Raw genomic sequence first — 27463 nt, 5'->3', positions numbered from 1 at the left:
AACAAATTTGGCCATTTTAATTGCTTGTTGAAAAACTCTGTCTCCTCTGTGTGTTAACCTAAAGCTCATATCACAGGCCTCTCAAAGTTGGCTAACAATCCTTTCTTTCTATTAGATTACATAGCCTAATAAAGTAGAATGAGTCTGGAGATGTTATCGGCTCCAGTTCAAGGATACATCACATACCTCTGAGCCTTTGAATTCAGCTTGAACAGTGTTACAGACTGAAACATGAGGAGCTGAAGTTCATAGCTTGGCTGCTCTGGATGAGCTCGAGTGGAAATTTAGGAGATTGTAACTTACTTCTGAAGAATGCCTTCCATAAATACAGGAAAAGTATTCAATCCTTTGTTCTCTATTTCTATAAGGTCTCCCTCAGCATATGAAAGAAGCTTTCACCATATTTCTGGCATTTATGATAATCTTAACAAGAAGCACTTATTTCTCAGTTATTCAAACCAAACATCAAAATATCACAAAGTTTTGCAAGTGCATGATACATGCTACATGAAGTATGCTAGAAAAGCATAAGCTGGTCTGAAGTTTGATGTCTGTTTTTGAAAAACAGACTCCGTCATATGGCAGTGTGGATCTTCTAAGTTTGTTAAGTACCAATGTTGAAATGAAGGAATGGCGTAAGAAACCTCTGCGCCTACATAAATAAGGAATCCCCAAAAATTAGCTCCAGTTCTTTACAATGGTGAGATCCACACTAAAAACTAAGATCGATCGATCAATCAATCAATCAATCAATCAATCAATCAATCAATCAATCAATCAATCAATCAATCAACCAACCAATCAATCAACCAATTAATCAACCAATCAGTCAAACAGTCAATCAGCCAATCAATCAATCAATCAATCAATCAATCAATCAATCAATCAATCAATCAATCAATCAATCAATCAATCAATCAATCAATTCATCTGTTGGCACTAGCAGTACTATACCATATACTGTACCATACTTTGTTAAATTATTAACAAAGACAAAACATCAAGACTGACATCTCATCTTAATCCACCATTTGCAGAGCACTTTGCATCATTAAGCAAGTTACAGCAGCAAAGAAAAACTTCCTTTTAACAGGCAGGAGCCTCCAGTAGAACCAGACTCATGTTAGACAGCCATCTGCCTCGGTCAAGTTGGAGTCTGGAACGTCCACAGCAGCAGGCCAACACGAGCAGGTACAAACCAAGAGTAGCCAGAAACAAAAACACAAACCCCTCTTACATTCTGATGCAGAAGGTTCTGGCAAATGAGCACAATCATTTGAATCTTCTTTAACTTCCTATGCAATACAATACAAACTAAAACAACACATCATTTTGCATTTCTTAAAGGGTGCAATATTTGGTCTCACGTCTGAAAGTCTTCTAAATTTTTTCCTCCATGTTACACTGATGCTAAGTCGTTTTTGAACTGTCATTATCAAAGTGAAACATGTACCAAAATTAAGATTGTTTTGTTAGACAGTATGTTCCATAAAATGTTGAGTGAATTATGCAAAGCATCACTGGTACAGATATAAAGCAAACACAATGCATGTATGGCCAAAAATAAACAACACCATCACACCTCACAAGATAGACTGCAAGCTACCTCCACCACAATCTGTCTCTCTTTTTATCTCTCTTACACACAGCCACACATGTATGTTCTGCCTCCTCCACCATGGTGATAATTAAGTCCTCTGATTGCACTGTATTATGACAGAATTAATGAAGCTTTTAATGAAAATTAGCAACACTTGGCTGAGGCCCAGTGTATCAGACATGCTTAGCAGCAGGCTGCAGTGAGCAGAGTCAGATAAGCAGCAGGGCAAGCCTCCAGCTTACCGAGACACAGCGCAGAGAGCCGCTGAATCAGTGCTCCACGTCTCTGAACGCACCCAAAATATCACCATCCACGCACTGTGTACGATCTGCAGGGCAGTTTACCAAGGCACTAATTATAATCTGCTGTTTTGGTGCTGTAATTGTTTCAGCATCAGTCCCAGGGGGAAATATATTCACATAGGTACAGCTAGTATGCTAAATATCATTCTGCATTTAGAAGCAGAAAAATTCAACTTTGCTTGTATAGAAAAGGTCAAACTTCTTATTTATGACATACACCCCGGAATAATTCAGCATCAGCAGGGAAGATAAAACATTGCTTTATTGTTAAAGTGCTCTTTTATGATTAGTCAATGATAAAATCACTGTCAGACAAGACAAATAAACAAACATGTTTCGTATATGAGCCAGGACTCATGCTGTTTTAGTGCACTTCAAGTGAACAGACAAGTCAGAAGCAGCAGGATTAAGTGCTTTGTCATCCTCATCTTAAACAAGTAGTCTTCCAGGGCTATGCACTGATCTTTCTCTTCCTCTTTGAATCCTCCCTAAATAGCTTTGTGTCAGCCCGGCTGCAAGCATGGAGACTGCGTGGGACCCAACAAGTGCAAGTGCCACCCAGGCTTCACTGGCAAGACCTGCAACCAAGGTGAGCTCTCGCCTGAGGATTGTAAATGCCATGAAAAACACTACTGTTACTTTGAAGATGTACATGACTGTTTTTAATTTTCTGGAATGAAAAGAAACTGCAAAGAAACAGGGAAGTATGATCTCCCAGAGTTGAAGGTTTCAAATAGAAATGTTCCAATACTAGTTTTTTCCTTTTCAGTACTATATCCACCAGCCTAATATGAGTTTGAGTTTAAATCCATGAGGAGACATCTGTGGTTTGTACGGCTCTGGTGAATAACCTCATGAAACAACAATTGCTAAGGGAATCAATTTTTTGAGAAAAGCACTGCACCCGCAATAAAGTCAAGAAAGCCATTCTGACATGCTCGGACTTCCAAGGTTTGATTTTTGTTGTGAAACCGATGAATTGAGCTCACCTTTGACTAATGTTGCATTCTCTGTAGGAAGTACGTTGTTGTTATTTGCTGTCGTCACATGATAAATGACCAGAAACCAGTCCCTCTTTGCTGCTCTAAAGTTTACAAGTTGCAGCCATAACACTCCCTCCAGCTTTCAGTGTGAGCTATTGTTTTGTTGTCGCCAAGAAAAAAATCCATTGAATCCAGTGTTATTAAATTACAGTATAAGGTAACTAGCATACTCTTGATACCCCAGTCCTGCGTTTCTGGCAGCATTGGTTGCACTTTCTGACACTGGTATCAGAATCAGAGCAACCCTTATTCTTGAAAGCAAAACACACCCATGCTGACAAGCCCCTGCAGTGAGCGATGGAGGGGTAATCATTGTTTATTATGGCCAGATCTCCAGCGCAATACTGGTGAATTTAAGTCTCCATTTACTCCAGGGAGCGGAAGCTGGTTTGCCATCAAGTTGAAAGAAGTGGGAGGCTCTTTAATCACAAGGGGTGGTGGTGGAGAGAGAGAGATAGAGAGAGAGAGAGAGAGAGAGAGAGAGAGAGAGAGAGAGAGAGGAGAGAGAGAGAGAGAGAGAGAGAGAGCTGATTCAGCTTGAATGGGAACGAGTGGTGAGGCCATGTTGAATGATCCTGGGAGTGCATCCACTCCAGTGTAGATAACATCTCAATTACTGACCTGAGATAACTTGGCCCGTCTGAGTGCTACGGATGCTATTGAAAGTGTGTGTGTATATTCCCGAGTGTGTGTGGCTGCTTGGGTTTTTGTGCATTTCATTGCTGACAGATAGGACATGTTGAAAAGCGTCAAGCTTCCCGGTTAGATGTAAAGTTGTCATGCATCCAAGCAGCCTGAAAATACTTGTGGAATTCACGCCCTCAGACAGGAATAGGATAGTGTGTAATTAAAACAAGGGTTGGGGTGGTGGAGGAGGGGGCAGAGGAGGGGGTGTGGGTGGGTGTTGAAATCCTTTCCGGAATGTTCCAAATGACTCATCCTGCATTTGGAGGCTATAGGTGGCTCCTGTCTGCCCGGCCAGACGGCTCTACTTTGTCTTAATCTGCAACAAAGCGGAGCGGAAAAAAGGATCTGCGTCCCATATCCAACTACAATAGACCTCACTGCCAACCATTCAGACTGCAAGCTTATCTGACAAAATGTGGATTCCAGGACCTTTCAAGATGAAACTGTACTTTCAAGTGTCCGTCAGACCCCTCCGTTTGTCCAATAAGCTCCAGACGTTTGACGGAGCTCACCGTTTCACTCGACTTTGAGTGGCAGACTCGCCCTTTCAGCTTATTAGATGGAGATAACCTTGTGTCTGTTTTGAGTTGGCACATGCTATAGAAACCAATTTAATTATGCAGAAGAAATAGATTGGATTTTCTCATTTAAATGCAGGCTCTGCTAAACATCGATTTGAGGTTTACTATTGATGTGCCAGGTGGCTGATGTTCCAAGCGTTCTAATATCCTGCCCCTCAGAGGCTCCTCATTCATCTTCTGGAGTCAGCTGGAGGAGAGGAATCATTTGTCCGGAAGCTACTTTCTGACCCTGATGCTGCGAGAAGGTCAGGCAGTGACCCTGATGCACTGTAAAACATGACACAGCAGTTCACTGAAATCAGCTTTACTTTAATGATTAAACGTACTGTGGGGACTGTTTGTACTTGGACTTAAAACAGCCTTAAAATAATACTGAATCCTTCCTATGACCTGCAATACAAGGACAAGAACATAAGACAATGAGCCAGAAGATTAACTATTTCCATATAGTATACAGTACAGTACAGGATAGCATATAGTATTGTATATGCTATCTGCTATACTGAGTTTAGAGTGTTGTGTGTGTCAAAAAACGGTTCTATTTATAGAATCACTGCATTGCTAGGAGTATACAAATATAATTAAATTAATATCAAACTATGTCATCCCATCAGGAGACTTTCCAGCCAGCTGTTTCTTATTTTTAGGTCATGATTTTTTATTTTCATGATTATGAAAACATTATAAGTAACGATGGAGGTGTCGTTCCAATCCTGTTCCTTCCCCACCTCAAATAAGTGGATCTAAATTTTGTAAAGTTGGCTCACATTTTTTTAACACACCTTCAGATTTTTTACAGTGCAGCTCTAAAATCACTTAATAATTTCCTGTTTGAGTGTATAATGATGTGTAATGACGTCCCAAAAGAAGATACAAAGTGATTCATGGGTAGAATAATGGATTTTAGACCTGTATGTGCAGAGACCTGTATGTGCAGAGAACACTGGGTTTGCATACATGCACACAATCGGACACATTCCTGTGCTGTAAAGTGGGAGGTGTGGACAGACTGTGTGACCCTGGAGGCGCTCTGATTAACAAGAGTGTTAAACACCTCAGCAACACAAAAACAAACCGCAGAGGAAGCTTCAGTGTTTACACCAAATACAATCATGACAGATATTGATCCCATCACTCTGAGAACCACAGGCATTTTTCACTCTGTCAAACTTTAGAAGTTGGTGCCAGTTTGAGAAATGTATACTGCAGAGACTACATGTCATTTTTTTTTAGTATCAGCTCTTCTTACCTGCCAAATAATTGTATCTTAAAGCTTATTTCTCTTTATTGCTTTTACTTTACAGGACATCTTAACATCTGAATGGGAAGTATTCCGGGTGAATCAGATAATGTTCATCATTAAATTAAGAGGCACTCAGCTGTCAAGAATAATAACCAGTACTTGGAGAATGCCAATAGATCATTTTTTAGACAGAGCTCCACCTTTGCTGCTGAGGAGAATTGTATCTGTCATCCATTTTGGTGAGAAGAGATGAGTACGCTGCACAAATAAACTCATTATAGGGATAATCTGTTTAACAGTTTGGCAGCACTCTTCCCCTGCTGATCCAATCATTTTAATAAGATGATTATTCAGTGCAGGTGGATTTAATTAGGTGTAGTTGACCTGCTGTTAAGACGCTATTAAAATACTGTGCTGGAGAACAATGTCTCAGACTTCAGAAGTGATACAGCTGCAGAGCCTCCAGATGCTGCTTTCTTCTTTTACCCCCTCATCTGTCAGCCAACTGTATAATTAATAGCACATCAAGTACTGTTGTAGCACAGTGTGGTTGGAATGTATACAATTCACTTCTAAAATCTTTTTCAGTACATGAAGCGAATGCCTGGACTTTGAACGTATTTCATTTTAAGTGTAGAAACCAATCCCTCTCTGTCACTGTTTTTCTGCCTGGCTGCCTGCCTGTAGTTAACACTCAAACAGCTGCAAGTACTTTCAGTGTTACATGCATGTCATCATACTGTGTATTTTTCTTCAATTATTTTCTAATTACTCCAAAATTGTCTTTGTTGTATCTACTTTCGGTTTTATTACAGGCTCTTTGAAGGGGATTAGAGTAATATTTGGCCTGACTTGGTCTCAAAGGTAGAAATAAAACTGAAGAAACATACTGTATCTATTAAGGTATCCTTGAGCGTGGACTCTAGTGATACAAAAACAGGGTTACATTTTGACAATAAAAGTTGAAACAAGTCTGACACCAACAAGGTTGAACAGGTGTATTTGAAGAGCTGTTCTATTCAACTGTATAACATGACAGCAGTGTGACACTATGTCCTCATTTCTGGTGCTTGTTTGCAGTTGCGTTGTCTATTTCTGATTAAGTGTTGTAGTACTAATAATAGTACTACTATTATACTATGGGAATATGCACACATAGCTTCTGCTTTAGTGGGACAACTGTTGGTGTAATGAACTCAAAAATACCTCTTGGATCCTGTGGTTGAGTCACTTTAGAAGCTAACATTACCACTAGCTCGCTAACAGTAATGTGATCAACTGTTCTAGATGGCAAACTATAGCATCTCACTTACTGTATTGAATGCATACTGAAAAGTTTGAGCTTGTCCCCACCTTTTCCTCAATGGCTCTTGAACGTAGCTTAAAATCAGCGAGAAATTGCAGTAATGCATGCACACATAACTGCACTTTCTTGCTGGTTTTAAACTACGTTTTTATATTTACTTACTGTAGGCTTTAGGTTATGTATTTATTTATTTATTTATTTATTTATTTATTTATAGTCTATTTTTAGCCTGCTATCTATTCTGTATGCTGCTGGACCTGAGTAATGTGTTTCGTTCCTTCATGTTTTTAAATGTGACTGAATGACAATAAAGTGAACCTTGAACCTTGAACCTTGAACCTTGAATCTTGAACCTTGAACCTTGAACCTTGAACCTTTTCCTCAATGGCTCTTGAACATATCAAACCTGCTAAACTGCTCTTTATCCACTTACTGGAAATCTTTGAAAGCAAATCGCATGATGTGGCATCTCCTTAGGCATACTGGCAGAAACTGTTACTGAACAAGACAGCACGTGAACGTGCATGCTGGTAAATGCACCTGCCAGCCCTTGCTAGAAACGTAATAAAGTTTCAAGTCCTGATGCAGTCTATGCTTGAATCCAAGTCAAAGTCTGATTCATCAGTACTTCAGTTCCAAGTCAAGACACAAAGACTGGGATCAGACTCAAGTGCAAGTCCTGGACTGCACTTGGACCTACAACACTGTTCTGAGCCAGTGATAAACGGATGTGTCTGATGTATATAGACATGAAAGTAAGATTTGGGGCAGTATTAAAAACTCAGCACTTGGCTTAGTGGATGTTTACACAAGATTAATAATGTCACCATCAGATATTTATCACTTCTTTGAGGTTCCCTTTGGGTTTTCATCAAACACAATTTTACAAAGGAACTGACGTGAAGGTACTCTTGATTTGGTGTATATATGTTAGCTTACATTTTAAACCATTGTACTTGAATTCAGTGACAAAGGGTGTACAGTATTTTAAGCCATGTGATGCATGTGTTGGCATTACATTTTCTGATTTTATGCAGTTTGATCTTTTGCCCAAACAATATACTCAACAGAATATCCCCTATGTGTAAAGGAAGATTAACAGGATTCATCACAATTTTTTACACTGCATTAAGCAATTGCCTGATATTGCCTGACAGATGTGTCTAAGTCTGGAACCCCTCATTTCTATTTTTACTTTCTAAGGCACATTGTCAACACATGCTGGACAAATGGCCTCTTGCTGCTACAGCCAATCAGAGAAACAAAATGTTTAGCTTCACAGTAAGCTGTTTGGCATAGCAGCTTGCAGGTTTGTTGAATGTCCAACTCCTGTGGCTTCTAGTTAGACACAATATGCAGTATGTACATCTAGCAGGATATGATGAGGTAGCGAACACATAACATTGGTGTCTGGTTCATTTAATGCTCACATTAAGTCTATTCAGTTCTGTTTGTTCCACATCAGTGACAATCATATTGGTTTAAAAAGGTACTAAGACCTGGCCTTACTTGCACACTATCCTGACCTGAATCCAGACAGATCAAAATGTGTTTGAACATGAGGGCTAAATCATGAACCCATCGGGGGTTTATGAAAAGAAATTCACATGAAATCTTGTACTTATGAAGCCTTTTTATCATTGCATGCCTACACACATTGATGTCAGGAGACACTTTTATCAGATAGTGCTAAATATTCTTCTACTGACAACCCATCCAAGGTGCCTATTTACAGATAAAGCCTGTGAGAAGTGTTTCTCACTGGGTAGAGTTGGCAAGAATGCAAATGGCTTGCATAACTTCTCAGTTTCAGTCACTGCTTCCCTAAATAGAAGAAAACTGAATGGTTTCAAGCGTGCAAAGCAGTAAGAGGTAGCTGTATCATCTTCCCGTCACTTAACAATAGGTGTTGTTAGCTGACTGCCAGAAGAAAGGTTGCTGGGTGGGTAGATGGATAGTCGCTGAGGGGAGGAGCTGAAATTCTAGAGGCACAAGTACTTGTAGTCATGCAATGATTTGCCTCTTTAAATGGTAACTCCTGGCTACCTTTGAAGCTCCTGATACAAATTGAGAAATGATCCTCTGAATCCGTGACATACTGTAATTCTCTCATATCCTATTTCACCTTCATGGCAGAAGAAGGAATGTAGATGGAAGAAATGTGCAGGAGAGGACAGGCTCAAAAACACTCACTGTTTTTCACATGTGCCCTAGATTTTTCTGTTTCAGATACTCAACTCATGTCCAATTTCCATAAATGTAATCCTCTTTGCTTTACTTTCCAGGAATGTGGTGTGATCAGAGGTGTTTTAATCCATCTGCTGGTGTTTTTCATTCTCAACATGTCTCCCTCTCTGTCTTCTTCTGTCCTTCTTGTTCCTTCTTCACTTCACTATTTTATCTTTATCAACCCCCCCCCATGCCCTCTAACCAATTTCCTTTTGTCTAAAGAAGAAGAGCTGGACTATTTAACCCCACCAGTGTGGGCCAGTCACCTTCCCCTCTTTCTTCCTGTGGACCACCAGCCAGCCAGAGTAGTGATGGAGGGTGAGATTTAAACTTTTACCCCCCACAGCAGCTTCTTTTCTTCCCAAGCATGCATGGTGCTGCACTGTGCGGACTGAGGAGGGAGTGAATGTCACTCAAGTTTTTTCTGGCTGCTATAAGACTCCACAGAGAGCAGCTTTTCAGTGGAAACACCAGCATGACTGCTAAGCATGTCACAGTTTTTGCCACTCAAAGTCTCCCTCTTTCTCTCACTATAACGGTTTGTGCCACCAAATAGCCCCTGTGAATTTCTCGCTCTTTTTTCTTACTTTCTTCACCAGATTTTTAAGCACTTGGGAAAAAAACTCCTCCCCCTAAAGACCATCATCGACATAGATTCAACACTCATGACTCCTCCATAGCAGCTTGGACAAGGCCTTAGGTTCTTTAAGCTTGTGTTATCTTCCCTAGAAACAAGCCTATCCTCATGAAAGCACCCCAGCTAATCTCTCTGTCGGTGATGGAGGCGTGTCGGGAATGTAACCTGGCATACCTCGGTGGAGCTGACCCAATAAATCACTCCACTTTGCATCACTTTGGATATGTCTGGGCAGTTCATTTACCGTACAGTGAACTTGCCCGGAGGAGTCTTATACCTTCTGCTATTGCACAGGTTTTCTGCAGTCCTGGGGCTGTGTTGAGCTGTCAATCGCTGGTCATATCTGTCTCTGTTTTTTCACCCCTCCATGTCTTCTCCCGTTCCCTTCTTTTGTGTCTTCTCTCTGCAGTGACTGTTTTTTCTTTCTTACACAGAGAAGGCCCTAGCTGTGTCTTGCGTCTGGCATGTGCTGATGCTCACAGAGCTGCCCCTGTCTGAGAATGTGACCATTTCAATAATCCCTCATTTACATTTTTAAGCTGTTCTTCTTTTCAGCGCATCGGGCAAGTGGAGACCTGTTTCTCCGCCAGGCTGACAATAGACAATGTTGCTAGGGTTTTTCTGTAATCTCAGTAATGAGAATGCCAGTTGTTTACTGTGAAAACTGGCGAGGAAAACAGGGTTGACACCGCTAATTAAAAAAAGTGAAATGTGAGGATTTGTGCAGTTGCGTGTGTGTGTGTATGTATGTGAGGGTGTGAGGTGGTGACATTATCTTCATGGGAGAAGGAAACCGTAGCAGGGTTTGGATTTGGACTGAAAATGAGCAGAGCTTAGCCCTCTGACTAACAAGGAAAGGACAAATCTGAGGTAGTTTATTTTTTAAAAGAACGAAGAAGCAGTCGTTTTAGAAAACAAAATTAAAAAAGGTTATTTTTTCCTGGATCATAAAAGAAGCTTTGAAAAATAAACCTCTACCTCAACATCCATGTGTGGTCCAAACCATCAGTAGGGCAAACACAGTTGCAGTGCCATTAGCATCTGGCAACAAGAGAAGTTATGTGTGCAGAGCAATTTCAGTTTTTAACTTGGCATGACATTGCACCTGCGATTCTTCCTGAGAACCAATTTTACTTATGCAAACAAAACCCAGACAAAACAAATAGTGTAAGAGTCATTTTTAAAGAGAAAAACACAGACCTTCACAAGTTTGCACCTTTACACTCATAAGAATGTGCAGGATAATGTGGCCTAATATTTTTTTCATGCATAGATTTTTAGTTCTACTAATACATAATGACATTCCGACTTAAGCCGGATTTACCCATCTGCGTCAAATCGATGGCGTAGCCATGCCGTATGTCTGTGTAGCTCCCGTACCTACCCAGAGGCCTAAACATGTAGCCGGCGAGCACCTACTCCAAAATGACCGCAAGCCCTGTGATTTGTCCACTCGGCGGCTTTGTATTTCCCATATTTGCAGCACTTGCAGGATTCACGCACATCAGCCATGTATTTCATCTTCTCTGACATGTCCTATCAATTTACTGTAATCATAGATATGTGATCAACAGCAACATATATCAACTGTAAATTAACATAACACACTTGAAATCGCTGTGAAAAAGTAAACAGAAAACGTAGCAGGGCCCGTACTTATGTTTGTATTGAGGCCAAAAAAAAGGCAGGGGTAGGTGTCAGATGAAGAAATTAACTGCATGCTGCAGGAACACCCTTTTTTTTTACTTTTCCAATGACAAATATCCTCAATGGGTACTTTTCAATTGTAAAAGACAGCAGGATGAGATTTCTTGTTAATGAACACAATGTGCATGAGCATGATTAGATAAGCAGAGTGAAAAGATGTACAGCTTTGTCCAGAGGGGTGCCACATTGATACAAACTGAAAGTTCTAAACAGGAGCTTTAAATAATTGAAATTCAGCCTGCGTGACACACATGTCAATATTTAAAGAAGAAAAACAGTGGCTAGGTTTTGTGTAGCACATGTTATGTTCACTCCTTGTTATCCTTACTCCTGAATGCAGTAAAGTCACTCTATAATATTTAATTATGGAAGCTTAAATGTAACAACTGCATTGACAAACTGACACCTCTAAATCCAGAAGAATTTATAGTTTAGGAACATGACTTTAAAGCCAATTGGCAATTGGTAGGATTCAACAAGTTGATAGTCCAAATTCCAGTCATGTCCTCTTGCATAAGTAGGTCAGATGCAGCCAATAATAGAAGATGGGGTCTGTCAAATATACAAACTGGGCATCTGCTCTGTCATTCATCTGCATTAATCTGTGGTATCTATTTAATGTAAGAGGTATGTGGCATTCAAAAAATGCTCCACGCATGTGTCAGGAGCTAAACACGGCACCATTTACAAAGCCTGCGGCCCAGATGAAAACGAGCCTTCATGTGCCCCACAGTCAGATCTATTTGTGATGTTCTACTGTATCCCAGGAACAGGCAGTGATATTCATAGAGTCTGTTATTTTTATTTGTTGGAGCATGTTTCATCATTCCTCTCTGATGGATTCCAGTGCATGTTGGGTTTTCCCCCTTTGGGCCTGGCACTCCCGAAGGGAACCCGTATTTAAAAGGGTAAGATTTAGAAAGAATATGTGTGATTTTATGTAAGTTATATATTCCCTTCCACCAATAGCCAACTTCTCTATCAACAGCCACAAGTATTTAAACCTTAAACACACATTTCCTGACCACAACTGATTTTCCTATAAGTCAGGAAATAGAGAAGCCTTGAATATTTTTTAGCATTTCATATTCAGTGCTCATTTTAGACAGTCCCCAGAAATACTTCAAGTATCAGAGTCCTACCTTTTTTCCTCACTGACAAAAAATATTAGTAATATCATTTTTCCCTAACATAAGTCACAGTAAGACTTGGTGAGATACCAAAACTTATATTTTCTTCTAAAAATGCTGTAAGGGGCACTGAAATGGATGATCCCATAACAAGATCCTCTCCAATTCAGTGATGCTCTGCAAGAGGTGTTACACCATTTTCTTTATAAGAAAACTTCATCTTGAACATTGCTTCAGGAGGAGAAAGAGGCTTGAAGGAAACTGAAATGAAAAACTTCCTCTCTGTGTCTGACAAGAATAACTCCCGGCTACCCTGAAATCACTCTTTCTCAAAGAGTGTAGACAGATTTAAGACTCCCCTGAATAAATCATGGAGTTTATTCAAATAGAACTAATACAAAACAAAGATTCTCAATTGCAGTAATGAGAGTGATTAGTCACTTTCCACTAGGTCTATTGGCAGCCTGATCAATATGCCATTAGGAACGATGTGTCCTCTAGAACACGTAGTTCACAGCGGACACCCTTACTTATCCCAGAAGAAGAGTCAAGGATTGAAACATATAGTGAGGACACTTTGACAGGTTTCAACTTCAGTGTGACAAGAACATTAGTTTGGCTGTTAACTGTGCTCATGCCATGCTGTATCATATCTCTAGCGAGAGCTTCAGTAGGTTGCAGGCAGCAATTACTGAAGCAGTGCACACAGGATAGATTGACACAGTAAAGTGGAGACTTTACAGGAAAAAATAACTTCTCCTTCCTGAACTACTTTAGTGCTGTGATAGTGATGGCTCTGCCTCATAATTATATGCACAAGTATACCAACACGTATAACATACATACATGCATATCAGGCCTCTGGACCAAGCAGACTTCAGTAAAATACATCAAGAAATAGTATTCACCATATTCTCACCCGAGCCATTTTCCTCTGATGCCATGTTAAGGGGAATAGAAATACAGCTGTTCTATGTTTTTAAAATGTATAAAGCAAATTGTAAAGCAATAAACAACTTCTAGGTAATATTGCTGTTATCTAGTAATTTGGCAACATTCTCAAAGGTACATAACTGTTGCAGCTAGGTAATTGTTTGATTGTTTTTTCTTGAAACACATAATTAGGTACCATTAACCATTCTTTTTCATTGAAAAGACACTTAGAGAAGTTTCAGATTCTCTGTCTTCAAATAATTGGCAGCTGTAACACTACAGTACAACATTAGCTAACACTGGCAGTCAGTCACTTTTTGTCTTTAGTCTATAGAATATGATAGTGTGTCATGATTGATAGGAAAAGCTTATTTTCCTAGCTAATAGCCATGTTGGCTCACCTACAGAATCAGAGTCAGAATCAGAAAGAACTTTATTCACAATGTATCTCAAGAATACAAAGAATTTGACTCCAGTATTTTTTGTGTACCGGAGTCAAATTCTGATTCTGTAGGTGAGCCAATATGGCTATTAGCTAGGAAAATAAGCTTTTCCTATTGATCATGACACACTATCATATTCTAAAGGCTAAAGACAAAAAGTGACTGACTGCCAGTGTTAGCTAATGTTGTACTGTAGTGTTACAGCTGACAATTGTTTGAAGACAGAGAATCTGAAACTTCTTTAAGTGGAATGTTAGCTAGTAATTGTTAACATGATAAAATCAGCTGCCATGCTTTAGATACAATGCCCTAAATTTATATATGAAGCAAACCTAAATACAGCAGTATGCCATTATAACAGTAGTTGAGCCTCCCACCATGAGCTGGAGGAAAATGTCTCCACTTTATGGTGAGTTTGTAAGACAAACAGTGCGGGTGTTCTAGCATCCATTGTTTAAAAGCAACAAAGCACATTTTTGCTGTTTAGGACCAGTGACTTAAGTGGACATTTATGTGTTCTCACTGACAAATCACCAATCTAACTAATAACGTTAATTTTGAATCTGTTCCATCACAGTATGTGAGAAAGTTAGCATGCGTAATACTAAGGCCCGGAAGGTGAAACACTACTGTTAGAAGTCTTCCCTTTGGATTTTTCATATAACTGTCTAGGGGAGTCTACGGTCAGAACAAGTTTATTTCAGCAATATCCTTAAAAACAAGGAATCCTTAATTGCCATAGCAGGAGGTGCACCGATACATCCAATAGCAAGACAGATGTTTGTTTTATCCAAGATTGTTTTGAAGTCTTCTCAGGTAAGCCAGATGCTGAACGTTCTGCAATGTCTGCCATTATAAAAGACTACGCAGTGGACTTAACTGCTTCTTTGATGTTATGAATTTCACTTCAGTAACATTTTTTTAGAATAAGTAGAACCTACAATAAACATTTATATTTATTTTTCCACCTAAATCCTTTCCCACAGATGACTTGTCATAGCATAAACTACACAGGTGTGACTAATCACATTATTCTCTGATGCATTTAGGGATGACAGGGAGGCAACACACAACACAAGGGTGCTGTGATGGAAATAAATACCGCAGACATTAATAATGTTATTAGTTACACCTACGTTTGACTAGTCAAAATGTCTGCTGTGAAAGCCGTGTAATGGTTTGAATTTGCATAAGCATTTGACAGGTGCTGAGCTCAGGGCATATTCTTTTTTTCCCAGGAGCCCACACTGCTCCAAAGTCAAGACAGCATCATTTTCTAATACGATTTTCATTGGTTGTTGAGGTTGAGATTTCTCTGCTTTTACAGCCGTGTAAAAAACACTGGAATTATACGTATCTATCAAAGAGCTCTGGATGGTGCAGCCACCAGCGTTTGGTGAGTCAGAGGGTATAATAGCATCTTTTATCACTCGCAGGTAATGGCCAGGTTGACAGCTGACACTGGCTTCCTGTTAAACCATCAAAGAGGGGAGGTGCAGGCCTGTCAGAACAGGGCGACACACTCAACTTCCTCGAAGAACACCCCCTTCCCCCTTCCCAAAACACACACACACACACACACACACACACACACACACACACACACACACACACACACACACACACACACACACACACACATTAACTCACACAGAAACAGACAGACATGCAGGTAAATGGGTGGGTGAGGTTTGTCATGATTGACCTCTTCACCTTTGGCCTCAGACTAATTCCAGGAGGATCTTTCTGTCCACTGGTCCACTTATGCTGTCCCTCTCTCTCTCTCTCTCTCTCTCTCTCTCTCTCTCTCTCTCTCTCTCTCTCTCTCTCTCTCTCTCTCTCTCTCTCTCTCTCTCTCTCTTTTGTTTTTTCTTTGTGTCTGCAGACCTGAATGAGTGTGGGCTGAAGCCTCGGCCTTGTAAACACAGGTGCATGAACACATATGGGAGTTACAAGTGCTACTGCCTCAACGGCTACATGCTGCTGCCTGATGGGACCTGTGGAAGTGAGTTTATCTCTTACACACACACACTCACACACGCACAAATGTCTCTGTCATTGTATACACTGCTTGCATTTTTCGTTGTCTGAACTATTTTCCCTCCTGAACTATTTTATCCATCTTCTTTTTCTCTCCTGTTTCTCTGCTTTGTAGCCTGAATGTGATCCTCTGAAACCTTTCTTGACTTTCCTACATATATATCCATCTGAGTGTCTGCGTAAAGCAACAGTCATGACATTCTCAATTATAAGACCCATATTCCCTTTTGTGTGAGTGCCTCTGACAGCAGCCTTGCAATCCTTTGATAGACGGTTTTGATTAAAGCCCTGTGTTGATCTGCTTCATTACAGCAGCTCTACAGCCTGAAGAACCACTGTGAAGAAGGCTAAAAAGAAAATTGTGAAAGACACACAATCTTAAGACCCTCAAGAGAATGTGCAGTTCTTATTGGTTGCCCTGAGGTATCCCACAGACTGAGAGTTAATGCCCGTACATGCCTCCTTGTAAATTTTGTTTCCCACCTGATAACCATTTTCCTCTCAAGGATGGCGTGACACACTGTACCTCATTTTAATTACTTCTTTTTATCATTTCCCCCTAATTTGAATTGTTCACCACTTGCGGCAGTCTCACATCGCTCCAGCTGTTGTTGTGTGATGATAGCATGATAGTGTTAAACACCTTGCCGCTCCTCTTTTTCTCCCCAGCCTGTGCTTTGATCAATAGATCACTGTAGCATTTAATCAGCCCAGCCTGCCTCTGCCATCAAACTGTACTCCAGCGTGCCTGAAGTAGCTGCAGCAGCATGAGCCTCACTTTTAATTTCCTTTTTAGGGTCCAAAGTTATTGAGAGAGCCTGAACAAAATCTGTTCCATTATATTTTTTATTTTGGAGGGGCCTGATCCGCCCGTCACGGCTCAACAACAGAGGGGCTGCACGCTTACAGGGTGGAGGAGGATTATGAGTGTGTAGTTGTAGGAAAGGATGAAAGTGGGCGAGGGAGGATTGTGTGGGCTAAGGTGTGAGAGCAGAGAATCCAATAATGGCAGAGTGTGTGCTGCTCTGTTGTCTGCACCTCGGGGTCAAATCTGCTAATATCGGAAAATGCAGCAGAGTAGCCCGGCTTACACACACACACACACACACACACACACACACACACACACACACACACACACACACACTGGAGGATAAGTTTGAGCATGGATGTGTGAGTGTGGATGTGTGGGAGCTATATAATCTGTTGCCTCTTCTCTCCACCCTTGTTAATACGTGTCGTGTTTCCCTTGTGGCCATCAGATGCTCGCACTTGTGGAATGGCCAACTGCCAATACGGCTGCGAGGTGCTGAAAGGAGAGGTCCGATGTCAGTGTCCGTCACCGGGGCTGCAGCTGGCTCCTGATGGAAGAACCTGCGTGGGTATGTCCCAATCTTTATATATCCACACAGGCCTGGAAACAGAGCCTTATGTTGCCACTCCTTTCCATGACAAACTCATGTAAAAGTCACAAATGAGGACGTCATATTTTGTTTTTACGATCTATTCTTCTCAGCCTGAGTGATAATCTCATGCCACTGTTTTGGCAGAGCAAGAAAGAAAACTTGGCAGTAAGAACGCAGTTTGGGAACTCAGACAAAACCACTTAGTACCAGTAAAACTGTAATTCATCTAATTTATTTACCAATGCGTCTTTTTCCCTTTGATGGAGAATCCTAGCAATCAAACAGTCCTTGTCGACCAAACGGTGGCTTTATTCAGTTTACTTTCTCCAGCTGTTCCTCCAGAACCAAATAAAAACAGAACCAACCGCCCCCTTCCCCTCCACCTCCTGTCCTCCCCTCCTTCTTTCATTACGAGGTGCAGCTCCTCAGCTGGGCAGGTAACAGATGAAGGGGCAGGCTGAGGTAGTTAACCTATGTCAGGTTTAAATACAGGCTGTTCCACACCGGACTGTTCCATGCAGCCTTATAGTCCCACTTATCTGCAGGCCGGCTAATGGGGGGGTTGGTTTCTGTAACAGAACGGACATCAATCATGAAAACTGATGGAGCAGAGGAAGAAAGGTTTCCTGCTACAGGTGTTACAACGGTTTCAGGGAATGGCTCTGCAAGCTGCTGTTTTATGGAGAGTTTTATGAAGGGTTTCTAATCACATTTATGGTGGTGATTCTCAGTAGTAAGCAGAGATTTAGATGGGAGACTACAGAGATGCTGAGCTGTTTTTCACACTTGACGAGGTTGTGAAATCAAACGTGTCAACACATTTTTGTTATAAAAGTGGACTGGACACATATTTATCAAACTCATAGGAAGTGTGCTCAAGATCCTGCTTAGTGGGGGGGAAAATACTAAGCACAGTTTTAAAGATTAGAGGCTTAATCAAGAAACTAACACTGACTTACAGAAAAGACCGAGCAGACTCCAACTGAGCAGAAACAGCCAATCAGAGACAGGGGTTTACACAATACATGACCCACTGTCAGATCAACTTTTTAAGAATCCTTGTAAGTTACTCAGTTTTAAGTTCTCTTCAGGAATATGCAAATACTTCTTTTGCAAGTATCATTTAATATTTGTAGGAAGAAAAAAACTCATGTTAAATTAACATGATTTTATATTGTTATGATATCCAAAAAAGGATTGTACCTCAGCTTTCATAAAAGTAAGATATTGTCAGAAAAGACAGTGGAAAATGGAATGCAAACTTCTGCTGCTGTCAGACCAGGTTCATCTGATTCATCATATAACAATAAAAGAAGAAAGGTCAAACAGTGAAGATCCACAGAAATATATTGCAAACCAAGTCAATACCAGCTTTATTTGAATTGTGAGCGTGTCTGAGGAAAAAGGAAGGATAGCTCTACAAACTGGACTGATGATATTTAGGGAAGAGATCCACACCAGGTGTGTGCTCACTTCCCAGGGCACAGACTGTATTCAGATGCAATGCGTCAAATTACTCTCTGTCATTTATTGTATACTGCAAGCAGCCACTTTGTGGTGCAAAGCATGCTGGGATACCTGTCAGCACAGATCTGTGTCCATTACTGGGTCATAATTATGCTTTTAAAGAAAAATGTGGTATAAACTATGAAGTAAGTAAACGTAATGCATTGCTGGTTTGAGTGACATGTGATATGTGGAGGTTGGCAGAGCAACACTAGGCGAAGTAGTTACAGTCTAACCATATATTATGAGGTCAACTTCTTGAAGACCATCCATGGACCTCTCTACTCTTGCAGGTAGGATTAAAAAGGAGTAATATTTGATTTACTTCCTTTCAGGTCTTAATGAGTTCTGACAATCTGCTCCAGAAAATGAACTAAAGAAAAACCTATTGATTCTTGAATTTAAAAACAGCATTATATAGCAACTATTGTTTTATTTTATCAGGCCAGATCCCCCTTGACAGGGACGTCTGATGGCTCACTACAAGGAAGTATTGACTTCGTTTTGCAAAGTGACAGAAGTGCCACAAAACTTGCAGTTAACAGTGAAGTGTATAAATTAGTTTGTATCATTGCAGAACTACACAATAAGACAACTTCATTTTTAATTGTCTATCTCTTGGAAACTGCTGAATACATTGGACAAGTTGTCATGTAAACACAAATTTAGAGCTTAATATTAGCTGATATATTTATGCAGCTGTGATTGTAGGTTTGAATGGCATGCTTAAATATTTGTTCCTTTGGAAAAAAAAAAGTTTGGGCTGTTTTAATGCCAGATGTTAACATTCATAAAAAAGGGCAAAAGTAAGTTATTCATGTCATTTTGTTTACAGCAACAGTGGCTGTCAATGTATTAATTCATCGCTGCTCTTTCAGTATCTGAATAATTCAACTGCTAGTGTTAAGCAGCCTCACTGCAGCAGTTTCAGGTATAATGCCTTGCTGATGAGAACCTCAGCAGTTGTTGTTAAGGGACCAGGGAGCTCTGCCCACTTAATTCACTTGCTTGTTTTTCCTGGTGGTCCAGGTGTGTTTTTGTTTTTAAGACCCTTTTAGACAACAGTCCCCACAGCACAGCAGTGTCTCCGCTGCATTATTCAGCAGATAAATTAATGATTTTAAAGCAAACGCTCTGAGCAACTCTGTGTCTAAATATTAATGGCCACATGCAAGCAAAGGTGATCAACACATCAGAGACACTTGGAATAGGTCTTTAAATAATGAAACAAGCTAGTGTGCATTGTATTCTGCTCACTGAACGGGAATACTAACTGTGGAGGTGAAAAAGTCGTCTGGTATGAATATAAACGTTTGTTTACTTTTGGATAAAATTATCGCTTTTAACCTTACATTAAATTCAGTATGTATCCAACTCTAAAAGAAGTCTGTTGTGAAAATGATGAATATATTATCTTTAATCTGAATGTATTTCTCTGCGTAATAATAGCCTCTGTATTTATTTTCTTTTGCAGATGTCGATGAGTGTGCAGCAGGAATAGCTGTGTGTCCCAGGTTCAGGAAATGCATCAACACCTTTGGCAGCTACATCTGCAAATGCCATGAAGGCTTTGACCTGCAATACATCAACGGGAAATATCAATGTATAGGTACTGTCAACAGGTCTCTGCAGAGAGGCTTTAAAAGATAAAACGTGTAAAGGTCAGAGAAGTGCCGAGATGCTTTGACTTATTACCAAGTTATTTTTAGTGATGTAAGTGTTGTTTTTGTGTGAGACACTGTGGGGCCAAATTAAACAGATAGCACACACACACACACACACACACACACACACACACACACACACACACACACACATACAGAGTTACACAGATGTTAATAAATCAGATATTTGCATCTTTTTTGAAACAATAATGCATAGAACCTTATTCTATGTACTTGCTGTAATATCTCCTCCCGTCAATACTGCCCACATTTTTTACATTTGACAGGGTATAAAAGTTTTTTTCCACTCAGGGCTATATTAGCTCTACCTTACCTTACTCACTCAGTACTGCAATAGTTTCCTCACCGCATATTATTCCTGCTCATTGTAGCGGAATTCTTAGCTAAAGGTCAAAGCAGGGCTGTATGTCACCTCTTTGTTGGGATTTTATTCTAATTTAAACACTATACTCATTAAACTTGAGCCGTGTAAATTTAGTGAGCAACAACATTTAGTTAGTTTATGTTTGGTGTGTTTGCATCCCAGATTTTTTCATCCTTTCAAAGTTGTCACCATAGGCAGCTCGACCAAACTACAAAGCAACGGGCAAGGTTGTGCAGAGTCTGGTGCTTGCCCATTCTCTAAAACTAATCGGTGCTTGCCCATTCTCTAAAGCTAATCAGTGACTTGCAGATTTTTAAAACTTTAAATTAGCATCCAGGCAGCTTGATGGGATCCCCAGTCAAGTCAAAACACTACTAACAACAACTTTTGGAGCATTTTCAAGGGAGTCAAGTTGAGCTTAAGCATGCAGTTAAAATTCAAAGTCCATGTTCAGTGAAAAATTGTTTCATTTTGCTGTAAAAAAAATGTGTTTCCTGCTGTTGATAGTACAAAACACCCTTTCTCACTTTTCTCAAACAGTCTGGGGGGAAAGAGTCGATTTAAACTGCTTAAACACTGGCTTTAGGATATTTCCTATGTGAACCAGTTTTATTTTGATGCCAGATTTTTTTTTCCTTTTGATTTTTTTATTTCTTAATAGGGATGTAGACAGTTTTAACAAGTGTAGCGAAGCAGCTTCTAACTCCAGTGTCCTAACCTATAGTTTTCTATACAAAACAATTGTTGCTGTTTTTCTAATGTTGTTTAATGTTAACTTTCAAATATTTTACAATTTACATATTGCACATTTTCCAGAAAGCTAGTTACCAGCTACTTAAAGGTTACACTGAGTCTCAGCAGCATCTGGTAAACACACCATCTCTATCTTTGGTTATCCATGTTGCATAAGTCAGGTTTTAGAGCAGATATTAGGACATGAAAGCTTTCTGAGCAGTTTCTGAACCCTCACCTTTATCTCAGGCAAGATTTTTACCAAGAACCCCTCTTAGAATGCTCTTGCAGCCATGTTCCTTTAAATGCTTTCATGAGCAGTTCATTCCGGATAAACTTTGAGCTCCCTTGAAGTGGATTTGCAATTAGCCTTTGATATTCTGCTGTTATGTCTGAAGCTTTTTGCAGCCGGTCGCTAAATGTTATGTTTCCATTATCCTTCAGATGTGGATGAGTGCTCCTTAGGTCAAAGCCACTGCAGCGGCTTCGCCACCTGCTACAACACGCCGGGATCATACAAGTGCAAATGCAAAGACGGCTTCAGGGGGATGGGCCACGACTGCAAACGTAAGAAATGTGAACAAAAAGGACCCTGGACTAGTCTAGCTAAGAGGGACGAGGCGTCACGTTTTAGTTTTCTTCCTTGTGTTTTTGAACAAGGTGGGAAAGCAAAAGAGAGGGAGGAAATGCTTTGAGAGCAGAGAGCCTAGCTGAAATTCCTTTCTTTATAATGGCTGTCAGTCATTACTTAAATCACTCTGCTCCCTTATCACGTGGGCCAAGAGAGAGCCTTGGTTTCATTTTTGACATCTGGCCATTTTAATCAGCCAAAAAAAGAGGAGCCAGCGTCTAATTTGAAATGCTTCTCCTCTGGGCAGTTCTTCTTATTTTGCCCACTGTTCATTAGTGTATGTGTCTGCAGGTTTTACAGCAGCTCAGTGGACAAGAAGTCATTTATTCTCTATAGTTATTCAATCGTCTCCCAGACAAAACTGGTGTATGAGTCCTCAGAGCAGAGAAGATGCCTGCTGGTAATATGTACTTCAAATACTTCACCCCACCGCTCGCCCCAAGGAACACTCTCAGAGTCGAGTTGCAATATCCTATCTGTGTGTCACATATCAAAGTCGCCTGCAACCTGAGAAGGCAATAACAGAGTTCAAACTGCTTGGCTTTGTCCACTCTCATTCCTCACTCATGAAACCCCTCATGAAGCCCCCCAACCCAACACCACCACTCCCACAGCATCACACCACCCCCCACATCTCTGTCCCTGCTTCTGACGTGAAGAATGTGCAGAGGAACAAAGGAGAAGGAGGTGTAGCTTTGATGACATCAGCAGGGTGAGGGTGATCTCCGGGGCACAGCATCCTGTTTGAATGCTGAGATCATTCCACACACACAAACACATACACACACAGAAAGCAGATTTAGCCCGATGCTGTGAGGCCTCTGGCTGTGTGCACACAAAGAATTACTAATCAGGATGCGCATGGATGGATAAAAAGGCACGGTTGAGCAATATTGATTTCACGTACGCTGAAATTCATGTCTAGTAACAGAGAAAACAGCCCTCTTTTTCTCTCTTAACACTCCCGTTGTGGAAAATATGTCCATAATGGTCGTAAAAAGTTCTAGAAATGAATGAAAATGGGGCTGTAGATTTTATGGGCCTCTCTTATATAGTTTAAACTTTGCTTCATTTAGATTTGAGACACTCAATTTATTTTAGCATGCTAACATTTAGTTAATAGATATCAGAAGTCTCAGTAGATGAGAGAAAGCCCTCCTCTGCAAAAGTCAGTCTAATCATTGCATTTAGTTTGCAATTCTATGCCTCATTAACTTTAAAGTGCACATATTTCAGCGCTCCATCTGCATTCTCTTATTATTTCAGCTATTCCAAAGGTGGCTATTGACCCCCCCGAGACCCGGCAAACTGCCTCCAAATCATCACAACCACATCCCTGGCATAGATCAGAAGAGGACCACAACCACCCTCCACCCGCCCGTGACTCAAAGGAGAATTTTCCCAGCAATTCCCAAACCGACACCAGCCACAACGACGAAGGCAACAACGACCACGACTACAACTACAACATCAAAACCAAAGACCAGAGCTCCTCTACTTCCAAAGAAGATAACTCCATCCCCACGCAAGCCCGCTGTTCCCACCAGGAAGCCCATTATCCCAACCAGGAAACCACCAGCTCCTACACGCAAGCCCTACATCCCACCGAGGCCAGTTCCCCCTACCAGACCTCCCCCACCACCACAACCAGTCACACCAGTGGACAACAGTATCAATAAGGAGGTGACCAGACAGAGAGGAGATGTTCACAGTAAGAACTAGCTCTTTCTTTTTTTGTTTTTAATTTTCTCTGCTGGAATTCACTCTTACAACATTTTACATATCTTTAATAAGGACCCAAGAATGTAACCATCTTAATCCAATGTTTAAGGTCTAAACTCAAAGGTTTAAGAGGTGTGAAGCACTGAGTGCAGTGGTATCAACTACTAATGTCGCTTTACCTGTTGCATGACATCACAGTTGCATGGTTGTAAAAATATAGAGCAACGTTAAGACTCTTTCTGAGTCCTGTTTCTTAGCTGCTTGAGAAAACAAGTCCTACATTCACCCTCCTTTTAGCTCTGTTTCTACAAAGACCTGAGACACATTTCTTGCTGTTAAGCTGCTAAATCCTTCTTTTACCCTGACTGACTGTTGTTTGGTTCATCACAAGTGGTTTAAAGTGACATTTTAGAGGTGGTTTGCTTAAAATAACTGCAAACATTGCTGTGCATAAGGAGGGTATTTGCTGGACGTGAAACCAAAACAAGGAGCTGAAAGATGCTAAAATGTCTGAGCTAGCTAAGAAGTACTTCCCTGTAACAACACAGTAGAGGCTACACCTTGGTGAGGTCACTGCGGCTACAACCACTGAGTGGAAGAAAACTTATACTGAAAGGCAACATCCTGAATGCCGTAAAAACAACAAAAAGTTTCTGAAATGAGAAAGATCTGTTGTGAGATTAACTATAAAAAAAAGTTTCAACAAAATGTCGGAGAAAATGTTTTACACACCACTTAAAGCTAAGAAAAAAAGAAGCAAATGAACCACTGCTGTTAGGAGAAACTCCTGGAACCAACGCACTGAAATGTGGATTTGCAGTTGCTGTTTTGTGGCAGGAATGGTTGACATGTTGGTGAAAAATCTACTTATCACTTGTATACACAGCGTTTTATCCTGTGTAATTGTAGACTTTTTGCCAGCAGTCATTAAAAAGCAATGTGATGACGATTCTTGTGTTCTACAGACTAAATGGGGGATATTTAGACACGGTCAGCTTTCCTAGACAAGCTTAGTTTTCCTGATAATGGGGTACCCCAAAAAGTAAGCGTACAAGTAGCCTGATGAGTTTTTCTCTACAGATATAGTGAATAGTTTTCCTCGCCACTTTAAATTTGCCAAGATGTCACGCCTTGAAGTATATTGAAGCATCAAGGCTTTTGTATGCCTTCAGGATTTGATTTGTGTACTTCCCTAGCTTTGAAATAAGGTGCTTAGAAATGTCAGAAACCTGATTTCAAGCCACATCAATGTCCATGCTTCACCATGTCTTTGGGAAATTGTATGGGTCTATGTGGAGTCCAGCTGCTCTTCATTTAAGAAATGTGTTCTTTTTTTACTTCAGCTTTTAGTTATTTTACCAACTGAAGGATGTTGCAGAATGTTTTGCCACTCAGTCTGACTGAGGGAGTATGTGGATTCTGATGCACTAGAAGGTTATAACAACTGTGCTTTATTTTTAGCAGTTAGCTCAATCAATTAATCAAGGAACTTTATTAATTTTACCTGGCGTCAGTTGGTTTTGGAGTGCCTTGCACCTAGAAACATAAGAACAGAGCGACACACTGTGAACAAATCCTTGACAGCAGCAAACAAGAATCACACAAACAGGCTGCTCCCAGGTTGAACTGGTATGTGTGTTATACCCTGTTTGTTTTTGTCCAAGACTTTGTCATTAGAAGAAAATTTTTTCTTCCTACAATATCATCCTCATCAGCTCCCTGACATATTCCCCCAATCCAAATTGGAGCAAATTTGCATATTTCTTGATTTGAATCCTGAGACTTTGTGTTTGTTGTGAAACATGTCACACCCTGGGAAATCAGAACGGCTGTTTACCTGACAGATGATGTGTGTTATCATTTTCATTTTGTATTCAAACACACGAGCATGTGGGTGTAAACTATTTGAGCAGTTGGCAGGCAGTTCCCATGTGTACACAGTTTACCTGCCAGCCCAACACATGACAGATTTAATACTGCACATTTGGCAAGAAATGGGGAGAATATTTTTAATATTTACAGGTGAAAGTGAATGGAACTTAATGTATAAGTATAACTCCCACATTTATAAGAATCAAGGTTTCAAATATGTAAATTGAGCTTTATCCAACCTCATATGACTGTATGATTGCCAGATTGTAAAGAAATTGTACTTTCTTTATGAAATAAGTATGAATTAGTCTCACTAACAGCTCTACAAGGATCAGTATTAAAGTAGGAATATTTTCATCTCGAGGTAACTATCTTTTTGGCTTTATTTAACAAACACTAATGTGTCCCCTGCCAGATTGTTGTTTATCCACATGTCACAATGCTCTTCCTGCCAAGTATCTATCTTTGACACCAATTACTCTCAAAAGGCCTCATCAGTCTTTGTTCGAGTCTGACGTTCTCGATCGAAAACCAAATAATAGGATTGAATTCAAAATACTGTAGCAACGAGACGTGGGTGAGATTGTTTCGTTTTGCTCCAACAAAGACGGTAATCGCTGCAATCATCTGCTGCTTTCTTCTCACAGTGTCGGATCCATGCACCGTTTCATAACGCTGGATTGTTGCTTAATGAGATAATCCCTGTGACATGTGACTCCTTAAGCCTGAAACAATCAGTTCAGGGCCAAACTCACTTGATTTTATGGATGTTGTGTCTGCAGCTTAACACTTTTTGTTTTAGCATGTAATGGATAAGGCTGGCAGAAAGCTACATTTTCTGCCTTTCATTAAATCCCATGAAAAGACCAAAAACAACAATGAACTGATCCTTTTATAAGGCAGTGTTAATTATGGTAGCCCTTTGAGATTTGGTCTTAGTCTTCAAATGAAAATGTCTATTAGTTTAAGTTAAAATTAAAGCTTTTTTTGCCCTTTAGAGTTTAAGTCAATTTTCAATGGAAACTCAAAATATTGTGTAGTTTTATTCTATAAAGAGTCATTACACTTTAGTCAGAACTCATTGAGCTGATCAGATACTGGTATCGATGTTGTACCAAGTGTTAAAATCAGCAACATTTAATTATTTTAACACATTTACTTGTGTTATATGCAGATGCCTAATCTTAGTTTGGCAGTTTAGCCTAGATTCTCCTAGACAGTACCAACATTTTAGTCTTGCTTGTGAACAAAAACGCAATATAAGTTTGGCTGAGTTTATATTATAGCTCATCATCATCTCATCTTCGTTATGGAGAAAAGGCTGTTAATACACATTTATTGATGTAATTTTATTTTGTTTACTAAATTAATACTGCTACTAGGTATAGTCTGTTTATCCAAAGCCTGATATTGCTAAGTCCTATGTGTTGTAAACCTTTATAGATTTCCAGAAACTATTATGAACCCAACAATGAGTCACACTTTTTGACTGTCTCCACAAAAATTTCATTCACACATTGTATTTGGGTAAAATTGTTTCAGAACAAACACACATTTAAAAAATCTGTGTGGCTACACACCACAAGGGTTGAATGATGAATTATAAATAATGATGGGTTATTTAGAAGTCTGGTTGAACTGACTTTTAAATTGGAAAATGCAGC

At 40.1% G+C, this 27463-nt stretch overlaps 1 protein-coding gene across 1 annotated transcript in view; it reads left to right on the top strand.

The window, feature by feature from the left end:
- The window catches only part of npnta (nephronectin a), a 59249-nt gene that overhangs the window by 19863 nt on the left and 11923 nt on the right, over positions 1–27463 (top strand). Inside the window, 7 exon segments of the mRNA XM_034687078.1 lie at positions 2399–2491; positions 15727–15846; positions 17144–17263; positions 20268–20402; positions 22019–22141; positions 23472–23494; positions 23496–23916. Coding sequence (XP_034542969.1) covers positions 2399–2491; positions 15727–15846; positions 17144–17263; positions 20268–20402; positions 22019–22141; positions 23472–23494; positions 23496–23916 — 1035 coding nt within the window.

Source organism: Notolabrus celidotus, chromosome 7, assembly GCF_009762535.1.
Source record: "Notolabrus celidotus isolate fNotCel1 chromosome 7, fNotCel1.pri, whole genome shotgun sequence".
Lineage (NCBI taxonomy): Eukaryota > Metazoa > Chordata > Actinopteri > Labriformes > Labridae > Notolabrus > Notolabrus celidotus.
This window is presented reverse-complemented; position numbering and strand designations above follow the sequence as displayed.